The sequence below is a fragment of the Melozone crissalis genome, unplaced genomic scaffold, assembly GCF_028551555.1.
Source record: "Melozone crissalis strain CALT ecotype California unplaced genomic scaffold, PUWL_Pcris_2 ptg000038l_1, whole genome shotgun sequence".
In the NCBI taxonomy this organism is placed as follows: domain Eukaryota; kingdom Metazoa; phylum Chordata; class Aves; order Passeriformes; family Passerellidae; genus Melozone; species Melozone crissalis.
Window position 1 is genome coordinate 4,045,264 of NW_026535816.1, and position 18,952 is coordinate 4,064,215.

Below are 18,952 nucleotides of genomic sequence, written 5' to 3' on the forward strand. Positions count from 1 at the left end.
GCCTGAAATGCACAGGAGAAGGTATGAGCACCAGCTTAAAAATAGTTACTCCTAATGACTTCAGCTAATTAATTTCTGACAGTTACACCGGGCAGGGTAAGATCCCATGACTAACAGGAAAGCATTTACCAGAATGCACAGGGAAGTACAAAGGCCTTTGCCAGCTGTGTGTCTGCACCTCAGAGCTTTGTGCTTCACTAGATGTAGTGAAATTCTGTCTCTGAGTGAAGCAGTGTGGGCAGGAGGGTGCCTAAAGGTTGGATTTGCATCTAACCATGGAGTAGGGGATGGAGAGGCTGGATAACAGCAGATGGAAGGGTGCCAGAGTGGATGGGGGAATGTGTGCAATGGACAGTCAGGAGCCACAGGGCAGCATTGAAAAGCAAGGCTGTGCTTTTAGCAGTTTAAAGTTTGTACAGTACTTTCCATGGCAAGTATTTACAGTGTATAATTGGAGAAAAACTTCCTGCTAAGTGTCTCAGCACTTAGTTCTCTACCAAAGTTCTGATTTTTCCAGTAGCATCCATGATGGGAGGGTTAGACCTCTAAACCCAGTTCAGACTCAGGGTAAGAGCACAGTGCAGCTATTTATATTTGCACTGTTTCTCAGGGGCATTCCCTGCCAAAGAACAGATTGATCTTTCTGTTTATTTTACTGCATTCTTAAAAGGACATTTTTGACTTACTTAGATAAGCAAATACCGAGACATGGCATCATTCAAAAAGAATGTAAAGATGTGTGTTTTACTTGATGTGTAACCAGGACAGGAATGGGCCTTAGTGATTTCTCTCAAGAAAAATTGTAACAAAAGTGAAAAACATTATTTAAAAAATAATCAACAGTGCTTTATGAAAATTACATTTAGGGTAATAAACTTTCTGTAATTTTACAACTCTAAACAAGTAAATAATGCCATAATAATCTAATGCTGTTAATACTCTGCTTCTATTCAAAGTTAATTTAATTCCACAGAGAGCTATTGTGTTTTCATAATGGAGTTGCACTGTTTAAATCTGTCTGTGGTTTGTGTTCAAAGCACACAAAAGCAAGACAAAACAGAAGTGTGGTAAGATACTGACTAACAGAATTAGATACTGAGAAAGCCAATGATTATCATTGCAATAGCAGCACCTGATCTCAAAGCCATCACTGCTGCAACATGCAGGAAAACAATGAGCACCCAGATGTTGTACAGCTGAAATCAGGGTGTGGGTCAGAACTGGTGTCTGGGAAGCCCTCGCTGTCTCGTTAGGTATAACTGCAATTACTGGTACCAATTTACTGTGTCTGCACTGTGAGACTGGGGGTTTAGCTCACTGCATTTGTTTTAGTTCAGTGTACATGGTATAATTTCAGTTTGTACTTAAAAAATATCCAAGGGGCAGCACATTTGTTCTGAATGCCCAGTCATCTCTGCTGTGTATGCTTTCTCTCTTTGGGATCAAAATAAATAAGAGTACTATTAACAGTTGTACTTCACCAGTTCATAAAGGGTAATCTGTACCAACTTGTTTAGACTGTATTTTTTCTAATGGAAATCGTGAGGAATACTGTTTAACTCTTATCAAAAATTGTAATTATTACTGCTTTAAAATCAGTATGGACCACATAAAAGTTGGTACTGCAGGCTAGAGACCGACCTGCTCTGCTGAATAGAGGTTGGTTTAAACTCTATCTTGACTGAAAATCCATGTACCACTCAGAAGAGCTTTTCAGCAGCTTACACCAGGAACCACACTATTTCTTCTGAAGTAGCCTTTACTTTTAAATCTGCATTAGCCTTTGCATCATCGCTAACAACGTTGTTTTTCCCGTGATGCCACTGGCAGGGCCTAAGCAGCACTGAGACTACTTTACTCATCCCTGAACATCAAGTGGTAAGCAGTGAGAAGTATTCATGCTTCCTTGCATGAATTTGTGTGGCGTCTTCTATTACAGTATGCCAAAACGTCCCTCACCAGAAAATTTTCCAGTTTCAAGGATGCCATCCTTCTAAAATCAATTTCTTCTAGCTGATAAAAATGAACATTTTGCATTTATTCCTAGAGATGACTTAAGAGATAAATTCAAATAAATCAAAAGCTTAATAGACAAATTTGGAAAGTTGAGATTGGTGGAGAAAACTGGAAAGTTTGCTTTTTTATCATTGTTTTGGTTTGATGGGATATAGGATGTATTCTGACTCTGGTGTTATTAACAAATGTGGGTTTCCTTTTTACCATGATGGCCTGAGGGTTCTGTGAGTCAGCATGATACTTTAACATGTTTTAAAGAGCAAGAAACAAACACTGACATCATTTGAAATATGTTGCCTCTCTTTTTTTATTGTAGTAAATAATAAGGAAAGGCTCAGGGTAGCCACTTACTGAAATTCACAGATGAGATAACTATATAAATTCTCAAATATATCAGAAAACTTTAAATAATCATTATTGTTTTATGTAGAAAAAGTAATTCAAAATAACTGAAGAAGTACATGCTGAGGTGTATTAAAACTGTCTGCTTGCTTACTTTGGGCTCTGGTGTCTTCCATTAACACGTACGCTCCCCTAGCTTACTTTTTATTTTTCTTGGTTCTGGTCTTGTTTAATGTATTCGTTTATCCCTAGAGGCTTTTCATGTGCATTTATATTTCAGTGCAAATATCTTGGTGTCTTAAACTGCTTTGAAATGCATGTTTTCAAGCTTTCAGATTTTAATGGGGTTCAGAATCGAAACATGAGTGAAGGTGAAAAAAGCAGCTTGCAAGTTTTAGCTACAAGAAATACATGGGATTTTGTTCCTTTGAATGGGCAAGGTTATAATTTTGTGTGCAGCCTGCATGAAGTGTAACTGGAAATTGGGATGGGTGGTGTTAAGAGTGCTGTTAATACACATCTTTAAAGAGAGCGAGCTCTTCAGTTCCATGGAATCCTTCAAGGAAGAAGAATGATGAGAACTTCGTGGAAAGGGTCTCTGGTAAAGTGGGAACTGAGTGCATGAAGCAGAAATATGCCATGTGGGTTTTCACCTGTATGTTTGTGTATGTTCTGTAGATGTATTTCCAGGAACATTTTACTTTTGGAAATACATTTATATAATTTAGATATGTATTTATAAAGTTATGTTTAAGTTCATATATATGTATAAATATATATATTCATATTTTGTGTAGCAGCACTTAAAGCCATGTGGTTTTCCTGTAGCATGTTTTAATTCAGTGAAAAGGAGAACTGTAGAAATATTCCATGCAAACTGGGGATCTAAGTGAAGGTCATAACTTTGTTTTTTAAGCCATATGTTTCCTACCCTTTCAGTTATGGTGGCTTTTCTTGTATTTTGATTCAGCTTTCAAACCTTATATTTTTGTCCATTTTTCTACTCTGAAAGTTTTTCTGCTGTAGATTGCTAGTTCATAAATTACCTAGTTGTGTTTTAATGTAGTTCTTCGGGGTTTTTACAGTGTCTGTTTTACATCTAACTTGCTGTGTGATTATCAAAGGTATGCAGTTAATTAAATATTTTGTTTGCAAACTGTATCTTTTAAGCCAGCAAAATGTTATAAATCAGTTTAATGTTGTAGTTTCAGATAGTTTTTTTGCCTGGTAGTGTACAACTATGATAATGTAATTCCTTGATGTGCTGATGGGGGATTATAAAAACCATTGCATGGTATTAATGTAACATCTAGTCTTGCTTGTTAGTCACAGCCAGAGGTGCTGCCCTGTGCTGTAATTAGTGAAGCTAATGGCTTCCTCCATCTGTGCTTGGTATTGGTTGCTGCTTTGGCACTGAAAATGCTGCTCTAAACCACCTTCCCACAGAAAAGATAAAAGCTGCAAAAGCAGAAGTGGAGGGGTGCTCAGGTCTGAGCCTGCAGGCCCCGTTCTGTGGGGTTGGACACTTGGGAAACCTTGAGGTGCAAGGCACTGAATTTGGGAAGGGTGTTTCTGAACACGGGGAACTTGCACTTTTCTGACTGAATAATAATCTGAGAAGTATTGCTCTTTTCAGGACAAGTTTCCCTGTCTGTGAGGTGTGGACATAGAGAGGGCTGGGATATTTAATAGCAGAGTGTATATTGGAAGCGCCGTGCCAAGGTGAGAGCTGTGCTAAGTGAGCTGAAAGGATTCATTTCCCGTTGGATGGATAACCAGAAATAGAAATCCCTCAGAGTCCCATAAAAACATAGGGGATGAAATCATTAAGGTCTAATCTGCAGAGCATATTTGTGTTTTGGGTAGTGTGATACCACTAACCCACACGGGGCAGCTGCCCACAGTGCCCAGTGTCAGAGTGCCAGGGTCAGTGAGGCCACAGGGACGTTTAGCAGGGTGCCCGTGGCTCAGCCCCAGCCCACAGCTGTTGCTCTGTGCCAGGGCTGGTGCTTGTGCCACTTCCAGCAGCTGCTTTTCCTCTCCAGCTCCTGGGCCTGAGTGTTTGCCTTGGCCCTGGAGAAGTGTCTCAGGGGCACCTGTGGAGCCAAGGACTCCTCACAGCATGCAGCAGTGCTGAATGCTGAGTTTAGCTGTATCTGTGTGTGTGGGGCTGCCAGGCAGCATTTACACACCTTGCCCAACCAGTGTGGGCAGAGCAGACCCTGGGCTCTGACAGCCTTGCTTCATCCTCAGCTGGGCTTTGTTTCCTTGCTGACATCTTGGTCTCTTATAGGAATGTGTCCCCTGTTGACAGAGTGACAAAACTATGCTTTGTCCCCTCGAAAAGGAAATAAGCCCAGAAGTTTCCCTCCTCAACTAGGTGAAAAGACATCTCATAGGACCTGGAGGACTTCACCTCAAACTTAAGGATAGCCAGTTGGACAGGAGCCAGAGTTCTGCCTGGGCAGTTTACCAGAAAAATGAGAGAACAAAGGAACTAATGGCTTTTGTGGGGTGTTTTACCAGGGGCAGGAGGGCCTCTTGCACCTGGCTCAGTTTTTCTCTGTAAAGTTTGTTGTTTTGCCTTTCATTAAAATCTTTTTTGTTTCCAGCACTACTACATAAGCCATCCTGCTGGTTTTATGCTTTCTGAGGTAGCTAAGCTATCTTGGGTGTGAAATAGATCTCCAAGAGCTTATGAGACCTGGCTCAAGGAGACTCCTGTTTCAGTCTCTCGTGTCACCTGTCCTGTTGAGTCAGGGTTTCCTGCTGCAGGGCTTTGGATTGTGCCTGAGGTGAGGATTGCAAGCCCAGGTACTTGGAGGGTTGTTTGGTTGGACATAGTCCAATACCTCAGCCTCTTCTGGGTGTCTAGAGGGAGATCATCAAATATACAATAACTAGAACTATCAGTATAATACCATATGAATCGTGTTAGTTTGCACTTATGCCACATGAAAAGAAAATTTATGATAGACCATGGATGTTGTGGTCTATCATGAAGATGATAGGCCTATCATCTTCAGGATAGACCATTACAGCATTCAGCTAGCACATCTGCCCGCAAGCTGAGTGGTCACAGTTCTTAGAGACATAACTAGACTAATGAGTCTGGAAAGCTGTTACAGGATAACAGGAGGGCATTATTTGTGTTTTGAACAGGTGGGGTTTGTAACTTGCTTTGTAGTTGATGGATTTATTTGACATTTTGAAAGCCCTGGTAAATGCTGAATGTTTGCAGTAATGGGATTGCATAGAATCCTGCAGTGAACTTGGATTGGAAGGGAGCTGTGGATGGCTGACCTCCCCCTCAAGGCAGTGCCGGCTTCAAACCTAGATCAGGTTGCACAGTCAGTGCAGATCAGTCCTGGCCTAGCTTAATCAGGCTGTGTTATCTCTGAGGATGGAGTCTCTCTGGGCATTCTGTTGTACCCATTCCTACACAACCACAGCCTCTCATCCAGGAGGAATTTCTCCTGTTGAGACTTGTGGTTGTTGCTTCTTGAGTTTTCACCATATGCCTCAGGGCTCCATCTCTTCTGTAGTTCTCATTGGATGTAACTTAATTACTAAAAAGCTTCAGCTTGCTATCTGTACTGTGTTGGGAAGTTTTAATTTAGTTCCTTGTATTGCAGGAGGAAGATATTTGAGAATATTTTTTGTGACGAGGTGTGCCTTCATTTGATAACTGCAGGTTCTCAAGGATCACTAACTGCATTTATGCAGTTCTGGAAAGAGCTGTTAAGAAATAAGATGTACAAATGTTTAATGATTCACTGATAGAATCAATGCAAATTACAAACTTTATATACATTAAACTTGTAGGCACACATGCATGCATAAACCTTTATGAATGTGCAAGACTGATCTTGTTCTCCTTGTGAAGTCCAAATGGAGCAAAATGAAAGGAACAATTTATGGGTTTAATAAGCAGGCCTGTCACTATCCACAATGAATGTCTCAAAGGATGATTTCCAGAAGGAGAGTGATAAGTATTCCCCTTCTAATAGCAGATCTGACAATGACTACTGCATCTTCTTAAATTGATAGTCAGACCTTTAATTACTGAGGATTCTGATACATCTTAGAAAACAACCAAATTTTGATGTCCGTAAAGATAAAATACTTCTTCAATTGTATTGAATAATTTAATTATAACCATGCAACCCAAACAATTTGGGGTGCTCCTTCGGCAGGAGTTTTTTTTTGAAGTAAGTATTGCTTATTGTTTGATTTCTTCTTTTTGTATATGAATTTAGTGCACTAGAACAGTTTCTGTGCTTGTGAAGTCAGTCTTTTTTTAATCAGTGGTTGGGGCAATTGCTAACATTTTAAGTTGTTAGAATGCACTTTGGGGTTTACTTACTGTAATGCTGTAATTACAGTACTGTTGATTCTATACAGATGTTAGCATGGTTCTATACACTGTTTTAACTTGATTAACTTAGTATCTGAACTTGCAGTTTGCATGTAGTCACAATTATATTTGCAAAGAAAGACCTAAACCTGTAAGTACAAAATAGAATGGAAACATGCTTTTTCTTTTCTGCTCCTGGATTCCATAATTTTTGTGAACCATTTAATCATGAAAGATGAGGTACTGCATTTGGAAGCAAAAGCATTTCTGAGGTAGCTGTCCTGATTTCAGCCATACAAAGTATTCTAATTGATCTGCTGTAAATATTTCTCAAGAAGATAAACAACAAAAAACCTTTACAGAATTGCTGAAGAGGAAAGGCCAAGAACGGATGCTAGCATTTTTAGAAAGTAATTTCTTTTAGCTTTTTTTTGTGCTGCATTGATTTGCAGCAGTGTTTTGTAGCTCCCCAAGGGGCTAGGATAGGAGCACAGGAGTTCCTGATAATGCATGGCTGGTTCAAGTGTCTAATTGCAGCAGTTACCAGTGTGTCTAATGAAGATGCATAAAGTTGTGCAACACTATGGAACAATAGGATTGTCAATTATTTTTATTTCATTTCAGCCTATTTAAAGATAAACATGTGAATTATGTGGATATTATTACTTGTAATTTTGTCAGCTCTGGAATTACATGGTTGCCATTTGTCACTTTATGTCCCAGTGGGTCCAACCAAACATGAGCATTACAGAAACATGCATGCACTATGCATGAGCCAGTGGTTTGGTAGCTTTGCTCTACACTCAAAACCACTTGCTTACTGCTCTTTTTTAAATCTGAAGTGTTGGAACCCAGGAAATTCCTCTGGCTGCCCTGGAGGACTCGAGCCCTGCCCAGGGGGCTCAGAGACCTTGGCACAGAGCCCCAGACCCCTGTGCCTTTGATTTAGCCCTTGGAAAAAACAATTACCAACCTTATGTGAAGAATTACAAACCATGAAAGTTTAAGTATAATGGTAGTGAATTTATCACAGGGTGAAAAATAGATTTTTTTGGGGTTTTAGAATGGGGATTCAGGGGGGCAGGATGGAGGGATCTGGGCATGTCCAGCCTTTCTCCTTCTTCTTCTTGGCCTCCATCTTCTGCTGTGATGGTGGCACTTTGGGATTGGTTTAGAGTAGAAGCTCACTGTCTAACACAGGTGATAGGTATTGGGAAGTAACTGTAAACATTGTATATGTAGTTTTTATTATAAAAAAGTTTTATTATATTTATTATTTGTTATATACTACCCTGGGGCAGGCAGAGTGCGCTGGGCTGTCTTGCTGAGCGGACCTTGTCAGGCCAGAGAAAGAATTTTATAGATAAGGAAGAATAAACAACCTTGAGACTGAGAAATGAAGAGCTCTGACTCCTCCTTCAACAGCTGGGCTGGGAAAAGAGACTTTCTAACCCATCTCGGGGTCGCTGTGAGCAGCAGCAGTGCCCAGACTGGAGTATGCAAATGATAGCAAGTAGTAGTATAGAAATCATTGTCTTAAAACATTTTTACTGTCCAAACAGATTCCAGCCCAGCTCTGCCTTTAATAAAAAAGACGTGATAGTCATATTATTTGTGGGTGCTTGTGTTTTTCTGACGTCTGGAGGCTTTTCCTAGCTTTAAAGGACATGGATTTCTTGCTCACTGTAATTTGGGGTGTGTGTGCTTGAAGCAGTTGGTTCTTGGGGAGGAACAATGTGCTAACTGCTTGTTGGTTGTTCCAGCAGAGTGGAAGGAAGTTTAATCTGTTCCTGAAGCGGCGTCTCAGGGTAAAGCAGTGATCAGCGCTACTGCCAGTGGCTTGTGTGCTGCAGTAATAACCTGCTTCATTCACTGTGTGCTGCCTCTGTTAGCTGGGAGCAAGGGCCACAGCTGCAGATAAACACTCCGTGCTCTCTCAGGGAGCACATGCATCCTTGCATGGCCTGAAAGGGGAAAGACACAGACATGATACTCTGCTTTGTTCCTACTCTAATGAAATAAAATAAAACAAAACCCCAGTTCAGCCCTGTACAAATACGCTTTCACTGGTAGGTGTGGTTTAAAAAGTAACAGCAACCTTCCTCTGCGCAGAGTTACATTTAAACTAGAATATTCTCCTTGCTGTACGTCTTGTGTGTGATTTGATAGAGCTGAATATTGATATGACAATAAACAATATTGCCTAATGAGTTAACTTCCCTAGGAGAGTGGGGTTACAGTCTTTTATTTGCCTAACATTAATTACTGTGGCCTAATAGTGAAAAAGGTGGATGTTGTTACTAAGACATTCTGGCATGCTGGTAAATGAAAATATGATCTTTAATAGATGAATTGGAGTACTAATTACCCTGTTATGTTGATATCTTTTATTAGGTGTATTTTTTTCCCATGAAAGTAAATACTCAATGTTGAAACATCACCTCTGTATTTTTGTGAGCTATTTTTATGTGTGGTCATTGCTGGGACATATGTCTCTGTGGTGGTTGATTTAGTGAATGTTGTTATGTAGAGGAAAATGCATGAATTTGCATTTTGCTACCTGCTTCAAGTATTCACAAGTATTGCTACACTAACATATATATATTTATTTTTCCTGTGTCAGTTATTTACATGTAATGCTTGTGGACATATGTGGTTAATTTTGAAATTAATCTAGATGTAGCCCTTGTTAAAACTTGCCCAGATGTATCTTCAGCTGTAAAGAAACTGAAGAACTGTGGCAATGTGGGGGAACTTCTTTGCCTTCTGTGATATTTTAGAGAAACAGCAGTGCTTGTTTTTTTAATTCATATGCCTGTATCTTCTGCAGATTGATAAAAGACATCAAAGCAAAGATTCTATTTTCTTCAGGGATGGTGTCAGGAGAATTGATTTTGTTCTCTCCTATGTGGATGATCTTAATAAGGAATGGGAAAAGAAGTTGGTAAGTTTGTCTTTTTGAAGTCTTCTTAGTTTTTATTTATAATAAGATGAATATCAGTTACTAACCCTGTCGGATCACTAGACTGATCTGGAATAGAACTTACCTAAAAAAATCACATATAGCTATGTGAAAAACAATCCCATGCATGAACATTTCTGTGTAATTTGCTGTTGTTTGTCAGGATCCAATTTTATTAGATTCTTGTGTCTATGTTGATTGAATTGATCACTCTTCATTACTTAGGCTGAGCAATATATTATACAATGGAGCAAAGTAATCTCAATTATTTTGCTTCTTCATTTAACAGTCTAGCTAATACTATGGAGAAATATTTGTGAATACTTGCACCTGTAAATACTTTCAAACGGAGGAGGATTATTCTTCTAAATAAGCAGAGGTCATCCAAACAATATTTAACAATGACTAATTTTTCATACCCTTTGATTGTAGTTAGAGGAGAAATAGATTCTTAGCTCCAAGACTCAATGCAGTTTTTCTTTAATACTTTTGAGACTCTTTTCTTAAAATATACTCTGAGTAACACAAACACAGCGTGTCCTCCTGGAGCTTTTCCCTGTGTTTGACCTACAGTAGGTCAAACATCTACATATGTGTGTTCATTCTTCTAGAAGAATATTTAAATATATAAATATTTTAATAGTAAATAATATTTTGTTTAGATATTAGTAATATTTAAATAAAATATTATTTAATATTAAAATACTTAATGAATATTAATATTTTAATAAATATTTATATTTATTTAAATATAAAGAATATAAGTGGCTTTGATAAGAGCCCTCCTATGTAACAGAGCACAAAAACAAACTTTCTCCAAAGTGCCAGTTAGTGATTATTCTTGAACTTGCCAGCAGGACCCTGAATGGTAATCATAGGTCGGATGGAATCAGTTAATGATGCCTGTTTGTTCCATGCTCACATGACACATGAGGTCTCACTTGGCTAACATAAATTCAAGCTATATAAAAAAATCCAGTATAATGAGAGGCAGTCAAGGCAACAAATTTTATATAAAGCACAATATTTTTTAAATATGAGGATTTACATTTGGTTTTGTTCTGTATTTGCTACCTTCTTTCAGAGTCAGGAGAGATTACAGTTACAAACTAGTCTCTCCAAAATATAATTCCAAAGTTTATTCATGATCAAAAAAATTTAAAAAGGAGAGACACTAAACAATGACATTCTCAAGTAATCATATTTTACTGAAAGATAAGGGTATCTGAAAAAAAACTAATTACACCAATGCTTAGGACAGAATCATGATCAAAACTATTAGTCTTTGAAGCAAAGAGCAGTTGCAATCTTTATCTTGTCATGTTGAAGTATTTCATAATTAAAAATTCAAATTTCCTTTGGAAAAAAACTGCAAGATTAGGCTGTTAAGAAGATTGCATATTGTTTTCATTCCTTTATGATGAAAATACTGTTTTCATTAAGAACTTCTGCTGCCTGTCCTTGCATCCAAATACAATCTAGTGTAGAACCCAGCCCCTCTATCCTACTCTTATTACCTTAAAAAATCCAAAAATTTGTCCTGTCTCTGTTGGATGCTTTTCCCAGATTAAGCACCTCAGTCAGCTTTGCACATTCCAAAGATTTTCTTGGGAGCCCAGGTCATTTGATAGCTATGATACCATAGGTTTATATACAAGCATACTTTTTCAAACTCATCTTTACTCTTTGTCAGGCTGTACTCCTAGCTAGATGCTTTCTTCTCCCCTGAAGCAAAATGCATTTCAAAAATAGGGAAGAGAAGGCCACTCAATGGAGAGAGAAAAAAGATATCCATGCAAAATTTGTGAAAGCAACTCAAACTTTTCCGTTAGTCATACTTGAATTATTTAAAATGAGGGAAGAAGAGAATACAGTTTAGGTTATGTTCAGGTGGGAAGGAAAATGAGTTAGATGGTCAGAGCCCCTGTCCATGGGTGTCGTTATTGAAGGATTCTCCTGGGAAGAAGCCCAAGAGTTAGTAGCTAATATTGTCCTTCCTCTTTGGCATAAAAATGCACTTCCTAGGAGGATATCTCTGCTTTTCAAAAGGCATAAACATCCACATTAAGTATTGTGATGTTTAATTCTGTGTATATCTGTTCCTTGCAAAAGAGTTTATGGCCTCATGGAGGAAGGTCAGTGGCCCTGCAGATAAACTCTGTGGTCACTGGACAAACTGTCATGGAGATACCAATTATATGCCCCACAATTATGTTCAATTATGCAATTAGTATGTCCATAAATTAGTGCAGACTTCTTAGCATGCAAGTACTGTGCTGTTGTCTTTATGGTAACAAGATGTAAATCTTGATGAAGTGCAGCCTCTGGAATTTGTCTGACATACACTGTATTTGCTATTGTACAGTTATCATAGAAAGAAATGTTTCTTTTATGGTGGTACAATGGTGCAGTAAAATGGAACAGCTGAGAATAGAAGTGTTTATACGAGGAGAATAACAGCTGTGACAAAGGCTTTTGTTTCCTGGTCTCAAGGAATCTCTAAGAATGGGATAAATAACTTCTTTGTGTGTTTCAGCATATCCCTGATACAGATGTAAGAGTCAAGTCTGTTCATTTTCTCCCTTAGTTTCATGCAGAACAACTTTTAACTTCTTTGATATTCCCAGATGCATTCCATCTTCAACTGGAATGCTGTTTTGAGCTTGCCTTCAGCTGATTTGAACTTGCCTTCTATAAGCTACATGAACAAACCCAAACCACAAAGGCCTCTGAACAAAAATTAGGATTACGATTTTTTGAGACAATATTATTCCTTAAAGCCTCTAGTACACATGGAAATATTTCACCACCATATGAAATGTATGTGAACATGAAAAAATAAACTGTGCCCTGTCCTGAGGCACAGCGAGGAGGGCCAGGCATTCACAGAGTTAAAGAATCACAGAATATGCTGTCAGAAGGGAGTCACCAGGAGCTGGACCTGCATTGTTATCACAATTTGGTTTATAGAAGTTATCTCTCTTCCCTAGCTGCCTGATTATGCAGTATTGCATTTGCTTTGGGCATAATAGTGCTGCTGGACTTTGGATCTTGCCTTGTTAATCTTATTGGGATGGTTATTACAGCCCAGCACATGCTGGATGATGAAGTGAGTCTGTGCTTATCCCACATTATGTCAGATATCCACATAATATGGTGGATGTGATGACTTACAGAGCTTCCCTCGTGCCTCTTTGGCTGCAGATTGGCATCTACAGCAGAGTCAGAAATACATGCACCGGGGATAATTTATCAGGTTTGGGGCAACAAGCTTAAAATTCTAAGTACAGATTAAAACCAGCCAGCTCTGGCCCAAGGATACATTTTGTCCATTTTAAGCCTTTGATGATGACATGGAGAAAACCAGTATTTGACAAGAAAAGGGGGAGGATTTTTTTCCCCCCAGCAGATTGATTTCCTTTAAAAATGTTTTTCCCATTAACTGGGAAGTACAGTACATTGCATGGGTTTCAGGAGGGGGCTTGTGGGAGAAGAGCAAGGTGGTAAAAAAGAGCATAATTTCTGTTAGAGCACTGCAGTTTGTCACACTAAGTGGATTGTAAGGAAGGATAAGTAGGATGGGGCCAGACCTTTGGCTCTGCGTGTCCTGAGCTGCACAGCTGGAGAGAAGCCTCTGAGCTGACTTGCTTGGCTCTCTTCCAGTGTGTGCTGGAGAGAATGCACCCCAGCCTGCTTTGTTAGGAGAAAAGGTAATCCGGAGCTTTGGGTACTAGGCTTGAATGTCAGCTTTGCTACAGCCTCTTAACATACCTGCTGAAATCACCTTTTAGTTGTGCTGTTTCTATCTGATTATCATGTCAGCAAACCAGAGTTCTCTGACATGCTTATACAGGTGCATTTAGGCAGGTTTGTAGGAAAAATAGTGCAAGGAATGGCTTTTGCCCCCAGCATGTGCTGGAACTCAGGACTTACCATATTCACCAGTTTATATAGTCCAGTGTCTGATTTAATATCTGGTAACATTTGGCAAAATCAGATGTGACACATAAAAGTGAGAGGCCACTAACACAGGAAAACATCTGAGGGCTATGAAAACTTTCTTCAGTCTGCATTCATTTGTCTGAGTAAGTTATGCAAACTGAAATGCAAAAATGGCAGTCTGCTCCTCACTGACATGCAGGAAAAGAAAACTGGCTGAAAACTAATGTGTTTTGGGGTTTTTAAAGTATGTTTGAAAACTGGAATTTAAGACTTTTCAATAGAAGAAATATTAGACAGTATGGCAGGGTTTAGTTAGGAATAAATTTGTGGTCTAGCTTGTGCATTTTTAAAGAGGGTAAGGCTCAACATTTATTATTGTAGGGCTTAATTTAAAATTTGCTGGCAGTTCTTCAGCAAATTTTATATAATTAAGAGGAAATTAATACAGTCTCTCAATAGGAGCAAAAATTATACAGAGAAGGAGAGGAAGAAAATGTTATTACCTAAAGACACGACTTAGAAATTACTTTGCAACAAAAAGGAGTTCAAGAAGAATATCAAGCTCACACAGATGATGCAGCCACCACACACTGCAGGTTTATTATCTCTGCACGAAGTCCATGCTGACTTTATGCAAGCTAAGCACATGCAGTGATTTGTTGGTCTTATCAGTGATGTTTGTGAAATGCTGTTTGTATTGTCTGTAATCAGTACTTGAATGTCTGTATCAGGCATAATTGTATAATTAAATATACAAAAGAAATAGATGAAGCTGGAAGCACTCAGTCTTCCACATGCTTCCAGAATTTACCTTTTCATCTTTCTCTTGGAAATAGAGCTAAACTTGACCACACCCCACACAGCAGCCTCCTTGTGAAAAGCACTATTCACTTGTTTTTAAAAGTTTAATAGTAATAAAATGGTTATAAAAATAGTAATACAATTAGAGTAATAGTAATTTGGACAATTTGGATTAGGACAATATGAGACAATAGAGACAAAGAGTTACAGATGGTCCGGGTCCCTTTTCTGCGCAGCACGAGCCCCGAAAAAGAGCCCCGAAAAAGGCCCCACGTTAACAGAGGATTAACCCTTAAAAGCAACAGCCTGTTGCATATTCATACACCTCATCCATGATGCATAAATTCCATTCAAACACAGGATTCTGTCTGGGCAGTGTCAGCTTCTTCCTCTGAACCTTGACAGCGCCTTCGAGGTGGGAAGAAGTTCATTTCTTTTGCTAATGGAGCAATAAATTCTCTTTCTGTGAAAGATTCGGGTGTCCTGTGGCTGCTATCTCAGTGCGAGTCCTTTCTTTAAAAAAAGTATCTACATAGCATAGTTTCTATTTTAACATTTTTTATAACCTTAAACTATATTTACCACAGTACTTAAGAGACTTAATACAGCATTACTTTCTAACACAACACATACAATATTCATTTTAATATTTGCGAAAAGCCAATTATAAAATACATGCATTTTTCACACTCCTGGAGTCAGAAGTGCTCAAGACCCAAGCCATTAGGTGCTTGTCTGATGAGCCAGGTAGCCCAGACCAAGGCTTTTCCCAGCCAGGGGTGGCCTGGTGTGTGTCACTGGTTTTTGTCTGCTTGCTTTGAGAAGGTCACACACCCTTAAAGGGGTTTTCATCGGGGCAGCTGAGAGAAGTGAAAGAAGCTGAGAAACCCGGTGAGTCATGGGTGAGTGATCAATTAGTTGCTAACTTCATCAGTTACTAAAGTGTCTTTGTTTCTCTTCAGGAAAGGAGAAAAGAATTCGAGAGCAACCTGCAAAAGGCTGGTTTGGAGCTGGAAACAGAAGACAAGAAGGTAAAAAAGAAAAAGAAAAATTAGCACCAAAAAGAGTAGGACTCGGAAATCAATAAACCACTTCCTTTCTCTGAGAAAAATTATAAATTATACTTGTGTATTTTAGTGGAGCATGGTTGATTTAGGGGAAACAAGGTTAATATGTTTGAGTGCTTTTCCCAGATACATTGGTAAGAATTGTGGAAGCAGAATAATTTTGATTCAAGAGGAAGCTTTCGTTTTTGCTTTCATAACAAGAAGGCAGAATAGCTGTGATTTGGTTTATATCCACATAAATGGGACATGTACTTACAGCTGATTTCAGTTCTACCTAACAATGAGTAACAAGTTTGGAAGGCAGTGAGTGAATTAGTTGTGCTCACTGGATGTTGTAGTTATGGGGAAGGACCCTGTGGCCTTGAGGATGTTTGCCTAGTGGTACTGTTTGCTGTAATAACTGGAGGATGTGCAGTTTTGACTGATGGAGTCAGCATGCCAGAGGCTGAGGTGAGTAAAATAACTCTTGGTAAAGTTCAGGCTCTGTAACATCCACAGAATTCATCGAGCAGTGTTAAAAACCCTTCTGATTGCCAACTCCTACTGTGAATGCAGAGCAACACTACAAGAAAATACATGTTACATGAGGCCTGTGACAAGATTATTCTTTGTGTTTCCAGTCTAATGAGAATTTTCAGACTCCAGTGTATGAGATTAATATAGTTTGAAAAGCCTTTGTGAGCTTGTAGTAGTGCAAAGGTTATTTTTATGAACAGCCAACCACTCAGATAAGCTTTTCGGTAAATATATATATACACACAGAAAGTCCTATTCCCTCCTACTTAATTTTTAAATCCTTTAAAAATATGTAAAAGGCAATACATTTTAAATGAAAAATATCCCCATAAATGTTTCAATAAAACACAGTTTGGTCTAATGTCTGATTTAACTTTTCTGGAGCAGGAATCTGAAGATGGCAAGATTTTCTTTGTGAAGATCCATGCGCCATGGGAGGTTCTGATCACGTATGCAGAAGTGCTGAACATTAAAGTTCCCATCAGGGAAAATGACATTCCCCCCATGGTGGAGAACCCCCTGGACTGTGTGCTTTTCCCACTGAGGCTGCCTGAGAAGGTGATGCACCCTGAACCAGATTATTTCACAGCACCATTCAGCAAGGACAAGCAGGAGCTGTACCTCATTAACGATGAGAGCACTTTCTTCTCACCATCCATGAGAAACAGAATAGTAAGTATGGGAATTTGGCTGTTTCTGAGTACAGGTACATTTACACAGCCCCATCAGAATATTTGTGTAAGGAAGGAGTGGGTATAGAAGCCATGGTAACTGAGATAAATGCAAGGAGGCCTGGGTACTTGTCCATCTTGCTTAGAAATATAGAATAATTCTTGGAACTGAGCTTCTGGATGTCTACAAGGCAGCTGTGCCCCCAGTATTCTTATAGGAGATAAGGCCTTCTGAAGAAATACCTTTTGCTTTTGCATGTTGTTCCTGCAGGTTATACACGGTGCACATCTATTATAGGTTTCTGTTTAATGGCCTGAGAATAGGAAAGGTCTGAAATTGTCATTCTTGAATCTCAGGTTAATTATATTCTTACACGTTGCCCATACGGAACAGAAGAAGGGAAGAAAAAATTTGGGATTAAGAGGCTGCTGAACAATGGCACCTATACAGCTGCATATCCTCTTCATGATGTAAGTATTTCAGCTTTCTGCTCCCCTGAGCATTTCCCAGTGTTTGCACTCTTTCACCTACTGTGACATTTGCTGTTCCAGGAGATAGGAAAATATACTCAAACCTTTCAGTTTGCCCCAGTAATTGATTCTGTTTTATGACACACAGACATAGCTGTCAGCCCTGCTATTTGGCTTTTATGTGCTGAAATGTTTCTTCCTACGGAGGAGCTTTTAGAATCTGTGTCAGTCACTCATCTCTGTAGAGACTTACTCCATCATATTCCTGTAATGCTGGTGGCACAGACCACGCAGTAGTACCTTGGACTATAGCAAGGAATGAATTTGTACATTCAGCAGTGTGTGAGCATAGGGTGTGCACACTACCTGCAGTTAGAGGAAAACTCTTGGGATCATATAATTGTGGGGCTGAAGTCAGAGGAGTTGCCTGAGCCCTGCCAGTTCAGTGTGGGGTGGTGACTTGTCCATCTCCCACTGACCTTTGGGTACAAATGCTGTAATACTGGACATGTAAAGGACAGTAAATACTGTTTAGTTTTGCTGTAAGGTCATTTTTAATATGACATGTATGGATTTAGTCCTGAAATTCCATAGAGAAAACAAGAGAGAGATGGGTTACAGTGTTTTACATGGTTTTTTTTTGCTTTAAATTTTTTTCCTCCTAAATGTTGTGTTTAATTTTTTGCTTAAATCTTAAATTCTCTGTTTTTTAAAGGTTATTTCAGATGTCACTATGCTTTAATGAACTTACTCTGAATTCTACCATAAGACATTTTAAAATACTGTATATAGATTTATATTTTAAAATGTTTGAAAATACTTTATTTTCCTTAGAAAAAAAATAATTGGGTGAATGGACATTCTTTAGGTTTTCAGGAGGAAAGTTTGGCTGATCAGGTTCTAGAATGCTGGAAGGCGCTTTATACTATTGGGATTACCAAAACCACAGACAGTAAAAGGCAAGAATCTCTTCTACACAACTACAACCAGCTTTAAATACTAAAAAAGCTTATGAAAAAATTCTAAAACTTGTGAGACAGACTTTAAAAATCTTTGTCTAAAAATAATTATTTAATCTTTCAGAATATTTTCAAAATGCAAAATGCCTAAATTTCTATTGGTTGCTTCCTATTTAGAAACCAATTTTCATGCTTTTCTTTATGATTGAGAGACATTCAGAAAAAAGGAAAACCAAGATCACAAGGTGAATAATTGACAAAGTGGAGAAGAAGCAGAGTTCTGTGGCACAAAATAAAATTGAAAAAGCTGTCAAAAACTGTGGTTATTTTGCACTGGTTAATTTCTAGGAAAGTGATGAAGTTCCAAAATTTTTGTGATGTTTGACAGTTAAGATACCTGATAATCACCACCACGGTCTGAAGAGGGGTGCATCATCATTGCTGTTTGTCTCTTTCAGTGTAGCATTTGGGTCTGTGGATGCCATGGGACAGAGAGAGAAACAGCAAGTGTTTGTCACAGCAGCTTGGGAGAGTTTTTTGGGCTTTGTAAGGATGTGATAGTGATAACTTGTTAAGTATAAACAATCTGCAGGTGGTGTTTTTCTACTTTGTTCTTCTCAAGGACGGTGTGTGAGGAAGATGGTTTTGTTAGTTAGCTGTGAAAAACACCAGTCACTTGTTTTTAAAAGTTTAATAGTAATAAAATGGTTATAAAAATAGCAATATAATTAGAGTAATAAAAATTTGGACAATTTGGATTAGGACAATATGAGACAATAGAAACAAAGAGTTACAGACAGTCCGGGTACATCTTTCTGGGCAGCATAAGCCCAAAAAAGGACCCACGT

The 18,952-nt window shown here is 38.7% G+C and overlaps 1 protein-coding gene across 4 annotated transcripts in view; it reads left to right on the forward strand.

Annotated features, from left to right (window-relative positions):
* Positions 1–18,952, forward strand: part of ANO5 (anoctamin 5) — a 57,509-nt gene that overhangs the window by 16,338 nt on the left and 22,219 nt on the right. For 2 of the 4 annotated variants that reach the window (XM_054283672.1, XM_054283673.1), the window contains 4 exons: positions 9,546–9,659; positions 15,383–15,451; positions 16,391–16,675; positions 17,032–17,145. In XM_054283672.1, coding sequence (XP_054139647.1) covers positions 9,546–9,659; positions 15,383–15,451; positions 16,391–16,675; positions 17,032–17,145 — 582 coding nt within the window. Of the gene's footprint in view, positions 1–1,830; positions 1,879–8,478; positions 8,524–9,545; positions 9,660–15,382; positions 15,452–16,390; positions 16,676–17,031; positions 17,146–18,952 lie in introns of all 4 variants that reach the window. The other 2 variants (XM_054283670.1, XM_054283671.1) reach the window with 2 other exon arrangements.